Genomic DNA, 16,889 nt, shown 5'->3' with positions numbered 1-16,889 from the left:
AGCAAGGCATAGACTTCTCTTGTTTTGAGTGTAGTAATTCTCTTTTTCACCTTCTTAGGGCCTTCCACCTAATGGAAATGCACATTTATCTCCATAAACAGGCTTTGGAACTTCATAAGTGACTTGATGAAGAGTAATGGGAAAATAGGCTGAGCTGCAGGAAAAAGCTCCACACTGCTACGATGCACTTGGCTGGAAAACTGTGCTCTTGTGAGAAAATGTGGAGAAGACTCATCACATGGAGCACTAAAAAGCCCAGGAACAGCAAATCCAGCACTCCTCCCTGGGGAAAGCCTGAAAGAAAAGAACCAGCAGCAAAGGGAGCCGAGCTGAAAGGCAGAGAAGCTGTTCCCTTGGGAAGGCAGCTTCAGTCAGGCCAAGAGGGCCAAAGGAAAGCAAGAGAAGTTCAGAGTGTCTGAGCCTCTCTGAGCCCTCCTTGCACTGCCCCACCTTAAAGGGAGGAGGACACTTTCTGGCACCTGGTGCTCAATGACCCAACCCAGCACACGCCGGCCTTTGCAAGCCCACTCTCAGCCTCACCAGATGCATTTTTTGAAGTTTAGCTGTTCCTATTACGCCTACATTTCTATTTTCCTTCCCACTCCCCTTACTAAATTAGCTATTTAAACAGGTGATCACCATGCTGAACACAAAGAAAGGACCTCTTGCTTTCTGTGCTGTGCCACAGTCACTGCCCTTGCAAAGGCAGCAGTATTGTACAGCAGTGGCTCTGAAACGGGTTGAGGATTGAAATGAAACTCAGGAATTATCAGAGAAGATCTGGCTGGGGACTTGCTACAGCTTGCAGAGCACTCCACAGCTATGGCTGGAATGGGAGGCAGCCTGCATCAAAACCCACGAGAAGCTGTGACAGGGCTTATGTCCTGCCTCAACAACAGAGGTCTGTCCCTGTCATTTTCTCAGGTATGAACAGAGATTATCTTCACTAGAAATGAAGGGAATGACTGCAAGTGGAAACTCAATTAAATTAACAAAATTGTTCCAGAGTTAATATAAGTTTTTTTGGCTTTATTTTTGCTTTGTTGCTATTTTAAAAATTTCTGTCCTGACTCTGATTCAAGTGTTTTTAAAACACCACCATACATTTCTTCATTCCTCTCCCTACCATTAGCATTCCCAGACATTGAGACTGAAACAGAGCTATCCTCTGCTCTACTCTTACACAACCCAGCTGTCCATAGATACTTAAAGGTCATTTGCCAGGTGTTTTAATCATAAATTTTATGTTCAACATCGTATTTTAAGCAGAGAACAAGCCTTTGGATTGCTTCAGTCAAGGGCTACCTACAAGCAATCTAAAAGTCAGGAAAAGGCCAAACCTGAATCTCTGTCCTCCAGCAGAGTATGATGGTTCCCTATCCCAGTGGTGGTACCACTCTCCCAGCATACTGAAAAATGTCATTTGTTCACTTTGGGCCCATTGCTCCCTTCTTATACATCGTGAACTGCTTTACATAACTCTGCAAACCCTCCCAACTGGTACCTGTATGAGACAAGAATGAAATGTGCCACAAAGCTGAAAAAATTTCTCTGGAAGAAAAAACTTCTCACTGCTAAGCCTTCATTCAAATGTTTGAAAGTCCCACCAAATGCCATGGCTTCTTTTTGAGGGCAGTGTGTAACCCTCTCTTTCAACAGCCACAGAAACACACAGCAGGCAACACAAGCACACAGCAGGCTTGGAGTCAAAGCCTTGCTTCCTTAGAGAAGCATGTTAAGACTCAAAATTGCCTCCTTTGCGCTGCATATTTATATTTAAGCATAGTATATTATTAGCCTAGCAATAGCAAATCCACTTTATTCAGACATTAAAAATAGTGGCATAGAAAGAGAAATTTCGTGGTGGGGAATGGCTGTAAACTTACACGTCTTCGGTGATGTGCAGTCTAAAATATTTCAGCATCTGATGTGTCCTGAACTTCTGACCCTTATGCAAGCATTAGCTGCCTACCTACTCATGCAATAGCTCTTTGCATGCCACCCTTAAGAAAAGGTCATTTGCATGCTTTTCTTATGCAAGACACAAAGCAGACAACCACTGTTTTTTGACACGGCTCCCTTGTGCCCCATGTTTTTATGCTATTTTTACATGGAAATTCTTAAAATGCACAAAACAGGAAATTTGTGCTGAGACCAGTGATTTATGAACTAAAATGTCATAAATTCCTTGTTTGTTAGTCATACACCGAACATAAAATACTTCCTGTTATATTTCTAACATGCTTTTTTTCTTCACATGTTGCCAAAGTTACGGGAAATTCAACCGTCGAGTGAAAACAGTCTCGCATGTGTGTGAAACTTTCATTCCAGGTCAGCCCCAGGCTCTGACTTTTGGAGTTTGTGACACAGTAAACACACCACTGCGTCACCCAGACTGGAGACAGGTCAGTCCTGTCACTGCGAGCCCGAGGACAGCCTGCACACCAGGAACACAGATGCTCATAACTCTGCCTGTCTCGTGACAGGCTTTAAGGTGCCAAGTCCACTGCAGAACAGCTTCCAGCCTCTGAATAAGGCAGGCATGAGTGAAGTGGGCTTTGTTATTTGCACCAGAACTACAAAACCACCAGCTTTCCGTAAATAACTCTCGTTTTTTTATGTCTAAAAGACGGGCAATAACCCATCCATGACTTTGAGCCCCCTTAAAGCATTTCCCTCTTGCAGTTTCACATTTAAACATCAAATTACCTGATTCCAACACGCAGGCTGATATTCTTGATATGACAGAAAGACCAGTGGCAGGTGTTCTGCCACAGCTGAGCAGTTCCAGGCTACCTTGGCAAGTAACTTGTGTTGGCTATCCTTTCTAATGTTCTCATAAAAAGGGTCAAGCAACCCTTCCAAACAAAGTGTCTTCACCTACTTCTAAATGCCTAAGTGAAAATGGTGATAAAAAATGGCTCTGTAGGAATTCTCACCCCTCAGCATCTGACCCCCTGGTAGAGCATGTACAAAGGCAATCCAGTTTTCTCCTGTATTGCTTGCTTCTCTTTCCTAATCAAAACATTGATCTCATTCAGATATTTGGATCACTTCACCTTTGGTCTCTTTGGAAAGACACCCAAAAGCACAGTAATTGCTACCGTGTTGTTTACACTTCTCTGTTACAAAAAAAGAACATCCCTGCAAATGGCTTTCACTTGGGCAATTGCCTAGGCATTACAGAGTGAATTTACTATTGACCTAGGGGTCAAAATTAATATCCATAACCTGAAGCAGAGATAGCTTCCAATGTAATTTTAGCTCTCTGACAGCCACTCAGTCCATTCTCCTGGGTGGTATGAGGAAGGCAGAACAAATTTACCTTCAGACAAGAAACTTCTTAAAATCAGGTGACCTCTAGATGACTTTTTTCCCTCAGACTGGGGTGATGCTGCCTGCTCCTTGGCATACTCCAAGTAATGCTGAACAACACAGTTCCTCTTGGCATTAAATGAAGGTTTTAGCAGTGCAAGGTTAAGAAAACATCAACCCATGAAGACCTAAATTCTTTTCACCTGGACCTTGAACTGGGGACATGCTTGGGTAGAGAAACTGTACAAGTAAATATAGCTTTCCAGACTTTGTGTGGACAGGGAAAGGGAAAAAATTGCAGGGGAGGATACTCAGTAGCACCATCCAGGCTTGTACCACTGGACTGTCACACTGTAGGACAGGCCTGGCAATCTCAACTCACACAAAACAAGTGTGAAGTTATTGCTGAAATGTACTAGAATGAGATCACTATTATTAAAAACAAAAATTAAAAAATTATTAAATAACATGTAATTAAAAACAAAAAAAAAGATACATGAACAGATCAGAGGAAGTGAAGAAAACTGTCCCTTTACTGGAAAAAAAGGACATCACGTTTCCCCATGCATTATCATTGTTGTACAAACAATTGCCTAATTTACAAACCTGCTTTCTTTTCTTCTTCACAGCAGGTTTGGAATCTGAATCTTGACATGTTGCTGTCCTGTTTTCACTTGCTTTTTCAATAGCTTCATCATCAGAAGGATCTAATCAGAAAAAAGAGAAAACATCTTGTTACTGTTTTTCCAATCCATCTATCCATCTTTGCATTCAAAAATGGATAAAATCTCTAGCTGAAAGGATGTCACAATAACACACTCTCATAATTGGCAATAAATACAGCTGTAACAAATACATTCTTCTTGCTAAGTCTGCTGATACTTCTTTCAAAATAAAGTTATTTCCTCCTACTAAAACAAGCCTTGCAGATGAAGGGAAAAAAAATCCAAGCAAACACATACAAAAACGCACAAAATCCCCATTCCAAGCTCCCAAATGCCTGACACACATTAAAGAGGAAAAATGACAAGACAGTATCATGTCCTATTGTGTAAAAAATGTGCACACTTTTCCTGCAAGTACATTTTAATTGTGTCTCTTACTTCAGCAATAATTAGACAAGGGCACCACTCGCAAAGTTTGAGCGGAATGTCCACAAGACTAAAACACAATTATGATTTAAAAGACAATTATTTAAATTCAGGTGTCTCTGAATATTTTCTTCTTCATCTCTTTTATCTACAGAGAGACTTTGGGGAAAAAAATACATGCACAGCAACAGCTTCCTCCAACAGTGTTATAACAGTGCTTTAGAAGTATTCAGACAGACATTTCTACTGGGGACTGAGTTATTTCCCTGATTATTGCCAGAAGTGTTATCATCCATCAAACTGAATTAATTCAACTCCCGTAACTGGAATATTTCTGCCCAACAGGTACTCAGTCATTATTGCAATCTCCTGTATTCCAAAGTTGTAAATTCACAGCTTCAAGATTATTTGAAAAGAGAGGAAGAGGATTTCTTATGCTTCACCCCAAGTATAGATGGTATAACTATATCCATGCAAACACTAGTTGAGAGCAGAGTAAACTGATGGCTAGAGCACATGAGAGTGAGAAAATCACTTACAGCTGGTATTTATAAATTCCATGTTGAAACAGCTATCTACTGAAAAAATGTAAGTGAAAGGATACATGAAAAATACGCAAAAGAATTTAAGTGAAAGGTGAGTAAAGGGATGAAAGAGGGGAGGGAAGAATCTCTATTAACCCACAAATGCAGCATTATATATTATGTGGCAGTAAGGTAGTGGCTTTAAAAATCCTAATGTGACAGAATGGGTAACAAAATGGGTACCTATTTATTCCTGGAAAGATACCATCTCATAATCTTCTCTCCTTTCTCCCACCTTGAAAAGCCTGTGTAACAGCACCCTAAAGTTGGGTTCTGAATGCTGTTAGGAGTTCAAGAAAATTTAGGAAGTTGAAAGATAGTAAAGAGAATCAGCGAATATTTTAGCAGGTTGGATGCCATTTGTCATGAAATCTTACTTGATAAAGACTAGATTCCTGGCAAAACCCAAGAGCTTTAGAAAGACAGCAGCAACTGAGAAGAGAATTTGTTTTCTGTTCAGTACAACTAAGAGACTTCCAAGTGAAGAGGGTAGATAAATATATTAATGAACTTAATCAAGACCGAAATAGATGCCATGGAAGAAATGACAGCACTTGTTTGCACTTTCATGGGCTTGTTTCGCTGTGGATCACCCTTCCTCTGGCAAATTTATTGGGCTGTATTTTGAAGGGCAGCTTCTGTATTTCAGAACCCATCAGTGAGTTCTGTCTCATTTGCCCTGGCTCCAGAGATACTGAAAGAGTGACCAGCTTTAACACACACCAGCTCCACACCCCTGGGGTCTTGGACACTGCACTGAAGCAGGCTGTGGAGAGATGTTATAAATTAAGTACATCAAAGAAAGCAGAATTGCCTCTTCATCCCTCTTGCTCACTGTGTTTGAGCCCCAAACACCCACTCCAAAATAAGTCTGTGCATGTTTCACTGAACTGAACTGCTGTGTGAGCTCTTTCCAATGTTTCACATTGAAAATAAATGAGAACTGTAGTGAACAGATTCAGGGGAAGCTGCCTGTGATCTGCAAGCATTCCTTCTGAAATCCCACTTGGCATGCTCTGAAAGGCAAACGGGAGTCATGCAAGTCTTAAATAACCTCTTCTCTTTCTCACAACTGAAAGACATGCTGCTAGCAAGAGCAACCTAAAACTGGACAAATGGTTTCCATGATCTGAAATAGCCTGACAATGTAGCACCTGTTCACTGCTCATCTGAATTTTGGACAGCATTCGTGGTGCACTGTCCTCTGCTCTCAGCAAGAAGTGAGAGAAGAGGGCACAGACTCAGACTCCACAAACATCAGTTCAAATTTGAGCATCTTTCAGCAGTACCTGAGTATCTTTATTCCATCCAACTGGAGAACTTTCTACCTATTCCAGAAACAATCACCCCTGTGCCAGTCAGGACAGCAGCTCGTCTCAAGCTGTAATTGTTTGTGGCACCATGTCAGCTCCTGTGATGACAGGAGCGTTTTGTTGCAGGCATAAAAGTACCACAGGCCAGACTCTGCCAACCATGCTCACATTAATCTGTGTACCTTTTTCTGCAGTTACCTTGATGTCAGCAGGGTTATTCACAAAACAAACCCTAGCTTGATGCAAATACATGCAGAAGCTCAGAGATCACATACATGTCTGTAACAGACCAGCACTGTTTGCTCTGCTTGGAGGTGTTGAGCTTCCCAGGAGACCTCTCTCTGCCAGAACAGGAGAATTCACAAATCCTCCCTTCATAATGCTGGTGAAAATGCAGAGCCTAACTGATTAATACAAAGTTGACTTTCATCTGGCTTGGGGTGCAAAGGAGTGGGCAGGCAGGTGCTGACAGGACACTCTGCTTGCAGGGGGATGCTGTTGAGCACAGCAATTCTCTGCCTCTGCTTCCCCGAGACTTACACCATTCACACAACCACAAGGTCGTCCAAGGCATCAGAGCAGTCACAAAATGCTCTCAATATAGAAAAATAAATGAGAATTCCACAACTCTCCACATGCTTTGCTTTGGTATTACATCAGCAGCATGGCACATGCTAACAGGCTTCCCAGTCATGAAGAATTTATATTTGATGTTATTTTGAACCATGTAAAAATGGAAAAAGCCATTTCTGCTTCACACGTGCACACATACACACACACAAAACAAACATTTTTATTTATATCAATCACTGCTTAAAAACATCCAGTGCACTGGTTTCCAACTTCTTTCAAATTTAGTATTAACATATGCATTTAGCCTAAGTACATCTCTATGTGTACTAATTATATACATGTAAACACATGTATTAATACATACACATCTACAGGCATATATACATTCACATTAAAAAGTACAGAGATATTTAGATATTTTCACAGGTTCCCTTTAATAATCACCTTTATTAACTAATATATTCACAACAAATTCATATTTTTTCATTATTATTTCAGTATTTTTAAAGGCAAACAAGACCCTAATGATATAGGATGTAATGACGTGCTTTGATGTGAATGCAATTTTGTTCATACAAAATAGCTAGAACATGCATTTGCTAGGCTGATTCACCATTACTGAGACTACTGACCTTCACATGCCACTTTTCTACTCTGAAATTATTAACATAGGAGTTGTAGTGACAACGACATAAATAATTAATTCCTGTAAGAATCAAGGCTGACTGAAAAAGTGAAACTCTTCTAGGCAGGACACTTCCAAATGCCCTAAAAGAAATAAAAAGTTACGACTGAAAAGAATCTTAAAATTCTTTGGGAAATGTATCTTGTGGTTCAAGTGAGCCTACAGCTGAAATAAAGATAAAGGCAGCTTACAGAAACTATGCCAGCCATGGGAGGCTTGTTACAAGAGGAGAATATGAAGAAAACAAAAGGAGCTTTTCCAGAGAGGAAGGAGGCAAGGTTCTGAAAACTCTTCATAATGTAGGAACAACCAATCTGTAATAAAAAGAAAACTTGGAACAGAAATATGTTGTTTTGCATACATACCCAAAGATAAGTGAGAGAATAATTTCTACTAGGTGGTTTTTTGTTTTGGTTTGAGTGGGTTTTTTTGTTCTGGAGCTAAGCGAAGTCTGGCATCTACTTGGTGTCCAAAAGGCTCCCAGTGACAGAGGCCAGTACAGGACAAGTTCAATTCTTACCGCTAAATTAATCTCTGTGACAAAATTTGGAGGGAATCTGTTTTACATGCCTGCAAGGGAGAATCCCTCAACCTTTATTTGATGTATCTGCCTGCAATCAGACACACTCTGGGTCAGAAATCCCTGTTTTTTCCCTTATGCTTTCATCAGGGCTATGTATCAGTACTAAACTAGAATGACATGAAAACAAAGTTTGTACAAAAGTTATTATGCCCCCCACCCCTTTACCACTTTCCAATTTCTATCCACTGGCTAGTCTAAAATTGTTTTACATCTGAAACCAGACTTTAAATAAAGCCTCTGTATTTTTAACAAAAGATTCAGTACACTGTGGAAACAGGTTTTGCATTTGTTATATGCTGTCTTTCTACTTTCAGATACATTACAGGAAATGATGTGTTTGTCATTATTCTGTAGGTGGGCACAGCTCAGTTTGGGTGTGCTGTGACGGATTAATTTCAGGCTGCTTTGTAAGTGGTATTTTTATTTACTGATTGATTAAATTGTACTGATCTGTGTTTATTAATCTGAGACAAAGTATTTTTCAGGGCTCCCACCTCTAAATTCAGTAGATCAAAACATTTTGATGCCAATTAAAATGACAAGTGTGTTGGGAATATCTTGAGGCTTTTCTTAATTGCCATTTTTCTTTGGGAGTAAGGGAGAAGAGGGGAAGAGATGAGGTAAGAGGGAAAAAAAATTCTGAGACTTCCTTATTATTCTCAGTTTTGCTATTAAAATCTGGCCTCAATCTTCAGTGAATCAGATTAAATAATCTCAAGGTCAATGCACGACTTGGAACTTTTCTCACTGCATCTCTCCTGCCCGTCCCATCAGGTACACACAGCACAAGGTCAATTAAATTTCTGTAAACTGTAACAGCTGTCAGCAGAATTGGCTCCCAAGTCCCTGTTCATCCTTGCTCAGCTGAGAGGGCTCCTGTTGCCAGCAGAGCTGTGCTGACCACAGTAGCTGGGCTAAAAGTGGCAATGACAGGATTTTACACCACATCCCTCCTCAGGGCTCAGGCGGGCCCTGCCATGCTGCCCACCAGTACCCAAACAACAGATGAGCTCCTCTAAATGCAACGGGCAGGGCTGGTGGGCTGGTTAACTCAGAAAAAAGGGATTAACACACTCCCCTGACACAAGGGAAAGGTTCTGCGTAGCAGTGGGAGAAGGAGGTACAGAATTCAGCATTTCACAGCAGTCCAAACCTTCCCCTGGACAAATCCCAAATTACTCAGCTGTGTGTCACCAGCACAGCTGACCCCAAAAGGTGGATCTCTTTCATGTCTATCAGGTCAATCCTCCCTAAATTCCCTCTCTGTAGGCAGTGGACAGCTTTGATTTTTCCTGTTGAGAAGCCTAATAATAGATACCCTGGAGCCCATGGTGTAAAGCCAACTGGCCAAGCAATAGCTATGAAGCTCTTTTGGGGACTTTCAGACCACAGGATGGCTAAGAATGCAAATTTTATTATTAATAGAGTTCTTCAGACCAGTTGCTGGCTATTTATCACAGCAATACTTTAGAAATTTCTAGTAAACGAGATAAAAAAGTTAGACACAAATGCAATCTGCCCTTGGGAAGATCACCACATAACCATTGCATTAAAAATAGCTATGACAGTGTCAGCACCCTTTTCTTTTCTCAGACTGCTCTGGCTAAATTAGAAAGGGTCCTCTGGCAACTCAAGAAAAAAAAGTAATTCTCCCCATCACAGGAATGCATCAACAGCAGTGAGTGGCACAAGTGAGAAATACGGATGACACATTACAGAAAAAAGTCCCCAAACAACAAAACATCTGCTTACCTCCTTAAATAAGGATTAGCTAAATAATTTAGAACAGTAGAGTAAGACAAGATCTATTTTTAGGAATCAATACAAGAACTTACATGCACAATAAATGAAAAAATAGTATTTAATAGTATCAAGAGACATAATATTACAGCTTAATGGAAAACTTAGGCAATTTTTGCAGTTCAGCTTTTGCAAAATGGGCACATGAATCAAATGAAGTGCCTTCATTCATAAGGCCTTAAAATATTTGGGTATTTTGACCATTGAGAACTAAGGAGGGAACACTGAATGCCCTGGTACCTGTTACTGTCACTAGGAAGCACAAAGCTGCACAGAAAGCTCCCTTGCAGGTTATGACCAGTTAGTAACCATTCCTCTGACTTTATCAGAATCAAACCAGCTTCAGCTTTGTCCCCACAGGTCATTTTCCGATAGCAGAAACTTCTTCACACTCCAGCCAGGCTAAGCCTGTGCCAAGCCACTCTGTAGGAATTCCTTGTAATAGTTCCTAAGGACTGGCAAAAGCTTGTACTACAAAGTCAAAGACAACATTCTTCCAAAAATGCAAACCCTTCCCTGGGGCAGTTCAAAAGGCATATCTAGGCCAAACACTTTTTTTGCCCGATAAATCCTGTGACAGGATATTCAGTTTAGGTTCCTCTTCTTTACCCTGATGGATAAGTTAAATTAAAATCGCTGTCCATTTAAGCAAAAAATAATATGTCTTAATGGAATAATATCAAGTTAATCTTCACTATATTCTGATCTGAAAAAAAAAAATATTTTTATCACAGACATAACTGACTGGGAATGAATTAAGAGACAAAATAAAGGGCATATCAGAGAATAAGACCAGAGGAAATCTTCTGTTGTGTAGATGTAAGCACTGGAGAATAAATTTTATATAATTGAGGCTAGGCCTCGTAGTATAGTTACAACCTCATCCTACTCATAATTTGACTTTTTCATTGTTCTATTTTGCCTGTAAGACAGAAAGATGGTAGAAAAGCCTCCGAACATGACTGATCAGAGGTAAAAAATAGTAGGCCACTCCCTTTCTAATAAGAATAACTTTTTCACCTGCTAGGTAAAGGTTGAATATGATCTCCTACTTATGCCTCGGACAATGGAAAACAGCATCACCAAGGTAAGCAGAGAGAACTCGGTATTCATTTAGTCACTGGAGTTTTAAAACCCGTGGTAAGCAAAGGACAAACATGAAGATTTGACATGATAGGAACACGACAGGTCCTTTGACAGTTTGCCATCCAATTTAATTTCTTCATTATGAGCTTGTCAAAAAAAGAGCAACCAGAGGCTTCAGCACAGGGCACAAATCAGTTCTGTAGTTTATACCCTTCACCAATGGCATAATGAGTGAAGGCTGAGGTAACATCCACAAATCACTTCAATCTACTCCTTTTGTTCTCTCAAAAACTATTCTTCACATTGAAATTTCCAATAATCTCCTTCTAACTCCAAATTTAATTCAAAAGCATATTTCTAGAGAGATGGGGAAGTGGGAGACTGCTTTGTTTAAGTAGCATGGGGTTTTGGCTATTTTCAAATTTACTGGATGAACGCTATAAATGTTAATCCTGTAAAAAGAGCTTGTCTTCCTGGTAGATGCCACATCATATAGTCAGTTTAGAAACCACTCAAAAGGGTGCCAGCAATCCTGTGCAACAGTTTATGCTCATTAGACAACACTATCCAACTCGGAAAAGCAGAGGAACAGAGCAAGCCAGGATACAGCTGACCACACTGGGAACTGTCTGAGCCATTATGGTTCACCATCTCACCTTGTAAATGCTCCATGGGATATTTAAACAACTACAAATGTCTAGGAATTTGGTGTTAATCAAAAGAAAAATCAGCTCACACATACTAGTTACAGCGTGTTTAACTGTGTTGAGGGAGAATCCCCACGAGCCTGGCTTGAACTAAGTCCAACACAGGCATCTGGGAGAGGAAATGGCCTGGGCTCTGGAAAAGCCAGAACCAACTCATTCCAGAGGAAATGCTACCAAAGAAACATGGGCAGTCAAACTGTCAACAAATAAGCCGAAAAACCATTCAGAATCACAAGGAAAACACAAGAGCTCAGGAAAAGCTAGGCACAAACTAGGGCCAGACTCTCTAGTGAATTTTCCTCTTCATGGTGCAGACAGAAAAATTAAAGTCATCCTAAAGAAAACCGGAGTGTATGCAGCTCTCAAACAAAACACTTTTCCATCCCTCTTGATGAACACATATAACCACTTCTAAAGCTTTTTCCCCTTCTTCCAGGAAGTCTGCATCACTGAGGTTGGTCACGCAACATTTAGAGCCCTGTACACGCTAACAGCACCACTCTATAAAAGCCTCCCCAAAGATTAACTCCCTGCCCAAAGCCAGTCTATTATGTGTACGAGCAAGAAATCACTCCTTCTCCACAATATTCCTATGGAAGAAGTGCATGGCCCAGTTCCTGACAAAGTATGACTATGCTGTGCTTTAAGATCCACCAAGCACTGTGATTTCTTCTCTATCTAAGAACTACCCATCTACTGTGTATGGAAGCTGCTGTTTGCTGCAGAGGGTGAAAAGAGGGTGCAAAGTACATTCCTCATGCTGGGGAGGAGCATATGTATTCCCTCCTTTATCCTCATGACCTTCTGGTCTGAATGAAGGGATCTGTGGTGAATTCGCTATCCTGGCACTAGAGAGAGGGATGGAATTGGCAGTGGCACTGTGGAGCTGGAACTGGCAGGGTTGGTGTGGCTCTCATGAGGGCACCACCCTGGAGCACAGAGAGCACAATGCTGTCCATGCTTAGGGGTGTTGGTGACCTGCCCATTCAGAATTTCACTACTTGCACAGTGCTATTCAATATACATCTAGCTGGAGGTGGACTCGTTACTTTTTCAGGTCTTCTCTTCTAAATCAAAACCCAGCATTCTTCATTTGTTACAATATTGACTTCTGACAAACATTTATTCTTAATGGGCAAGAAATAGGTAAACTGGGAGGAAAGATGAACTTGGATAAATACATAAAACTACTTAATGGGTGGGGTTTAGCCTAGGTCTGACTATGAGTGGGTTTTGGCCAGGAACGTAGCATGGTCCCAGATGTGATGTCTCCCTTAATGCTGCCAGTAATTCGTGCTTTTTTACTGTTCTCTGTATTGGGAAGCAGCTGTGGCTCACAGCTGCAGTTCTTGCTGTGAGGGTAACACAGAGAGTCTGGCTGTTCCTGTGCACTTCAAGTCTATAGATCATGATAAAATTACACACTGGAACTTGCCAAAAATAGTAGGCTGCAATTAAAAAGGATATATAGCACACTTCACAAAAACTTAACAGCACAAATTATTGTTCACAGAGACACATTGCTAGTTACTGACTACTGATACCATTCCCACTTTTTTGGCTCATGGATATTTTGCAGATGCACACATCTGTAGCATGCCATTATCACAGTGCTGATTTTTCTCAGGTGTTCTCTGAACATGGAAAACTGCACGCATGCATGAAATGTAGCATACACTCAGACAGATGTCACCACCAAATAATATATCCCCCTGAAGAGCAACACTGCAAACAGTTTTAGATCCCAACTCTCTTCCCATCTTTACACACAACATGAGAGCTGACATTTTGGGCTGCTCTGATTTCTGCAGCTTTTTTTTATTTAGAAGCCTTCATATGGCATAGAAGTATCAGGTCTCCATTTGACACAGTATCAGGTTGACTCATATCAAGTTAAACTCTCCTTCAGGCTAAGAACAAAATACCCTGACATGTTGCCACACAGTTAGAGTGGCAAATTCCCCAGATTATAAAACATCTGTTGAAAACCAGTTCCCTATCTAAGGCACAAGGGTTATGTTTCTATTCCAATTATTCTTTGCTTCCTCCTCCTCTGCATACACTTCACATTTCTCTGATATTGCAGGTTCTCATCCCCTTTTCAGCTATCCTTACATGTCAAATTTACACGGTACTAGAATATACATTTGTGGATTTAACTCACTTTTCCAAAAAGTCTTACTTATTATAAGAGCAAGTGAAAGGAGGGATAATTTTTCATAGTCAGAAGCATTTAGAGCAATACTGCACACTGATGCATTAAGGTTTTAGAGAGGAGGAAAGGCACTGGGTTTGTCATCTGTGTCAGTGCTCTCTATTTAAGACTAACGATTACAATACAATCTCATCTGCATTTCTATCTCATCAGGCCTTTTGTGAACTGACACGCAGCTCATTTGTCTAAATGATCAAATAACGCACATTACAAGTCAATCAGTTCTAACTACCAGGAAAATAAGAGCTCATACCTAAATTCATTTGCTGCAAGCAGATGGTGGATTGCTTTTCTCTCCCTTTATGCTGCAGCCCTGTTCCCTTAGATCCTCTCTACTAAGAGGGGGACATACCGAGAGGTCAGTTTTCCGACAAGGTCATCTGCCTTCTGAGTATGAAGAGAATTGCACAGAAAGTGGGTTGGGCTATATTTAGAGTTTGGTCCAACTCCGTGCCAAGGTCCCCCCTGCTGTCTCTCTCTTGCAGCACCGTCTCAGGTTTATTCTTGCAGATTCTCAGCCCACAGAACACACGAGGATAGCAAAGTCGCTCCGAGCTACTTACTGCTGGATCGAGGTTTTTTGCAATTTGCTAAAAACAAGTGGATCAGCAGCTCAGATGAGAACTCCTTAAATCCCTCACTCTTCTAGTCCTTATCTTTTTTTATTTAAGTGGATTTTCCCTTCTCAGTTGAATAAGGAGAGGAAACTGCCTGGGAAAGAGCAAAAAGACTCTCCTGAGCTAAGGTAAGGTTGCTTCATTTTTGAATTGTCATTGTAATTGCAGAGCGATTGATGATTTTGATCAGATATGCTTCTTCTGCTACTCCAGTTATGCATGTCAGCATTTAAAGGTATTTTTGGATAATGAAATTCTTCATGTAAAAATATGAATTCTCATTAGCACTGTCCATAAGAAATGGGTAATTAAAATAGGTATCAGCATGTGCAATAGAATATACACTATCTGATTTCTGATAAATTACTGTAAAAAGCACACAGCCATGCCAATAGCCTGTATCATTCTGAAAATGAGAACCCCAAATGTATGGCTACATGCACATTGATTACATATACAGGCATGCATTTAGATGTGCTGAGTGATGTTTCAGCCACATTATTTTGCACAATATGAGCAAGCACAGCAGCAAGTTTGTGATATAGGGTTTGCTGTAAATGGCACAGATATAAGTAGAAAAATAATAATTAATAAATGAACACGTGCTCAAATCCCTGTATAGTTCCAAAGAAGTTGCTCAGCTCCAGAGTACAAGTAGTATTACAGATCATATTGCATTTGGTATTCCAAATTTGGTTTCTTTTCCACTGTATGCTACACACCAGTTCAGCATTGCTTCTCTTTTTAAAAACACATATGGCTCAACATTTTCCTCAGCAGCATTTTAAACTGTTGTGACTCTTAAGGAAAAAAAACCTCTCTGGACAGAATACATCATTGCATACCTGCCTGTAAGGAGATCCTAGCACACTTCAGGTCACATGGGCATCGTGATACTGTAGTGTGGATCCAACATGAGGAGAATGTTGTCATGTAAAGACACTCTGGAGCCATGGATTTAGCACTGGCACACGCACACACTTTCTAATGCAACACGACCACAGCAAGGCCACAGGAATGGTAACATGAAAAAAATGGGCAGGAAGGTCCACTTGATCCAAAGGTCCAAGCACTGATGGGGCAGCACCAAAACATTCTTCACAACATAAGCAGTGTGTAAAAACCTTAGCAGAAGCAACTGAAGAAAGGCAGATGGATTCTGGATTAAAAGTAAGCAAAGAGCTAGAGAGGTCACCAAGCCACTGTGAGTTCAGCTAAGGTGACTGGGTGAATTCCTGTACTGCTTTCAGGTTGTCTTTTCTTAATAGCTGCTGCTTAAATGATGCCACGCATCAGGCTGTAAAACATTCTAAGTTGGCAAAAGTCTTATCTGCCAAAAAATCTTCTCATTTTACTTACTCTCAGCTATCTACAAGATCTTCTCATTCTTTGCTTCTGATTTTGCTTAGTAATTTATGCTTGGAGTCTTGAGTGTTAAGTTTATTTGACAGAAGTAATAAACACCATCCCTTTCACAAAAAAGACCTCCTTAGCAGTCCTAAGACTCTTTAACAAGTGGAAATTATGATATCATGCCATGGAACAAACTTGGGCTGTGTTGCATGTGATAACTCAGATCCATCCAGAAGGCTGATATTATGAGAACTTGAAGAAGAAGCTGTTAAAGGAGGGTTACTGAAGTACTGCAAATGCATTTATCAAATTTATCAGCAAGCAAAAGGTGTCACAGTATAAAAGCATCTAGTGCAGTCTAAGAGTCAAACAATCTTTTGTAAACAGTAGTTATACACTGACAGAAAAGGGGAAAATGAGTCTTTAAAAATTGTAGATGTCCAGGTTTGCCAAAAGTTATTGCTTTATGAATCAACTTAGGTTTTGTGACACTTTGTGGTACTATTCTCCATTTGCACGTGGGAAAATATTACTTACTCCCCCATCAAAGACCTCAGGGATGTAGGGCTGACTCAAAAAACGCAGTAGTGATGTGACTGAGCTGACTAATGCAGCATTCCCAAACAGCCCCTGGCAGATGGACAGGAGCACTGCCGTGTCACAGTGGCAGACAGGGACTGGCTTGTTTTGAAGGAAGGGTCACACACCCTCCCCAGAGCTGAGCCTACAACGTGTCTGTCACCCAGACTGGTGGGAGGTTTGTTGACATGGAGATGACAGGATGACAGCTCTGGAAAATGACAGTAGGATAATGAAGATGGGCATGGCATTACCAGAAGAAGCTGGAAGGAGGCACATCTGAGAGAACAGGCCTCATATTCTAAGGCAGACAAACCTCAGCCTGCTTCTAACCCCTTTCTGGGGCCAATCCTACTTGGTGGGATTCTTCCTCTTCCTATTCTCTCCT

General features: G+C 40.7%; 2 protein-coding genes across 6 annotated transcripts in view; one reads left to right on the top strand and one right to left on the bottom strand.

The window, feature by feature from the left end:
- LOC134565586 (uncharacterized protein C3orf26 homolog) overlaps positions 1 to 16,889 on the bottom strand; it is a 174,597-nt gene that overhangs the window by 15,883 nt on the left and 141,825 nt on the right. For 3 of the 4 annotated variants that reach the window (XM_063425207.1, XM_063425208.1, XM_063425206.1), the window contains exon 2: positions 3,922 to 4,022. In XM_063425207.1, coding sequence (XP_063281277.1) covers positions 3,922 to 4,022 — 101 coding nt within the window. Of the gene's footprint in view, positions 1 to 3,921; positions 4,023 to 14,205; positions 14,231 to 16,889 lie in introns of those variants that run through there. The other variant, XM_063425209.1, reaches the window with a different exon arrangement.
- LOC134565587 (filamin A-interacting protein 1-like) overlaps positions 14,459 to 16,889 on the top strand; it is a 118,696-nt gene continuing 116,265 nt past the window's right edge. For both annotated transcript variants that reach the window (XM_063425211.1, XM_063425212.1), the window contains exon 1: positions 14,459 to 14,697. The gene's annotated coding sequence lies outside the window, so the exon portion shown is untranslated. The remainder of the gene's footprint in view (positions 14,698 to 16,889) is intronic.

Source organism: Prinia subflava, unplaced genomic scaffold (assembly GCF_021018805.1).
Source record: "Prinia subflava isolate CZ2003 ecotype Zambia unplaced genomic scaffold, Cam_Psub_1.2 scaffold_59_NEW, whole genome shotgun sequence".
Lineage (NCBI taxonomy): Eukaryota > Metazoa > Chordata > Aves > Passeriformes > Cisticolidae > Prinia > Prinia subflava.
Note: the sequence above shows the minus strand (reverse complement) of the source record. Positions and strands in the feature narration are given on the sequence as shown.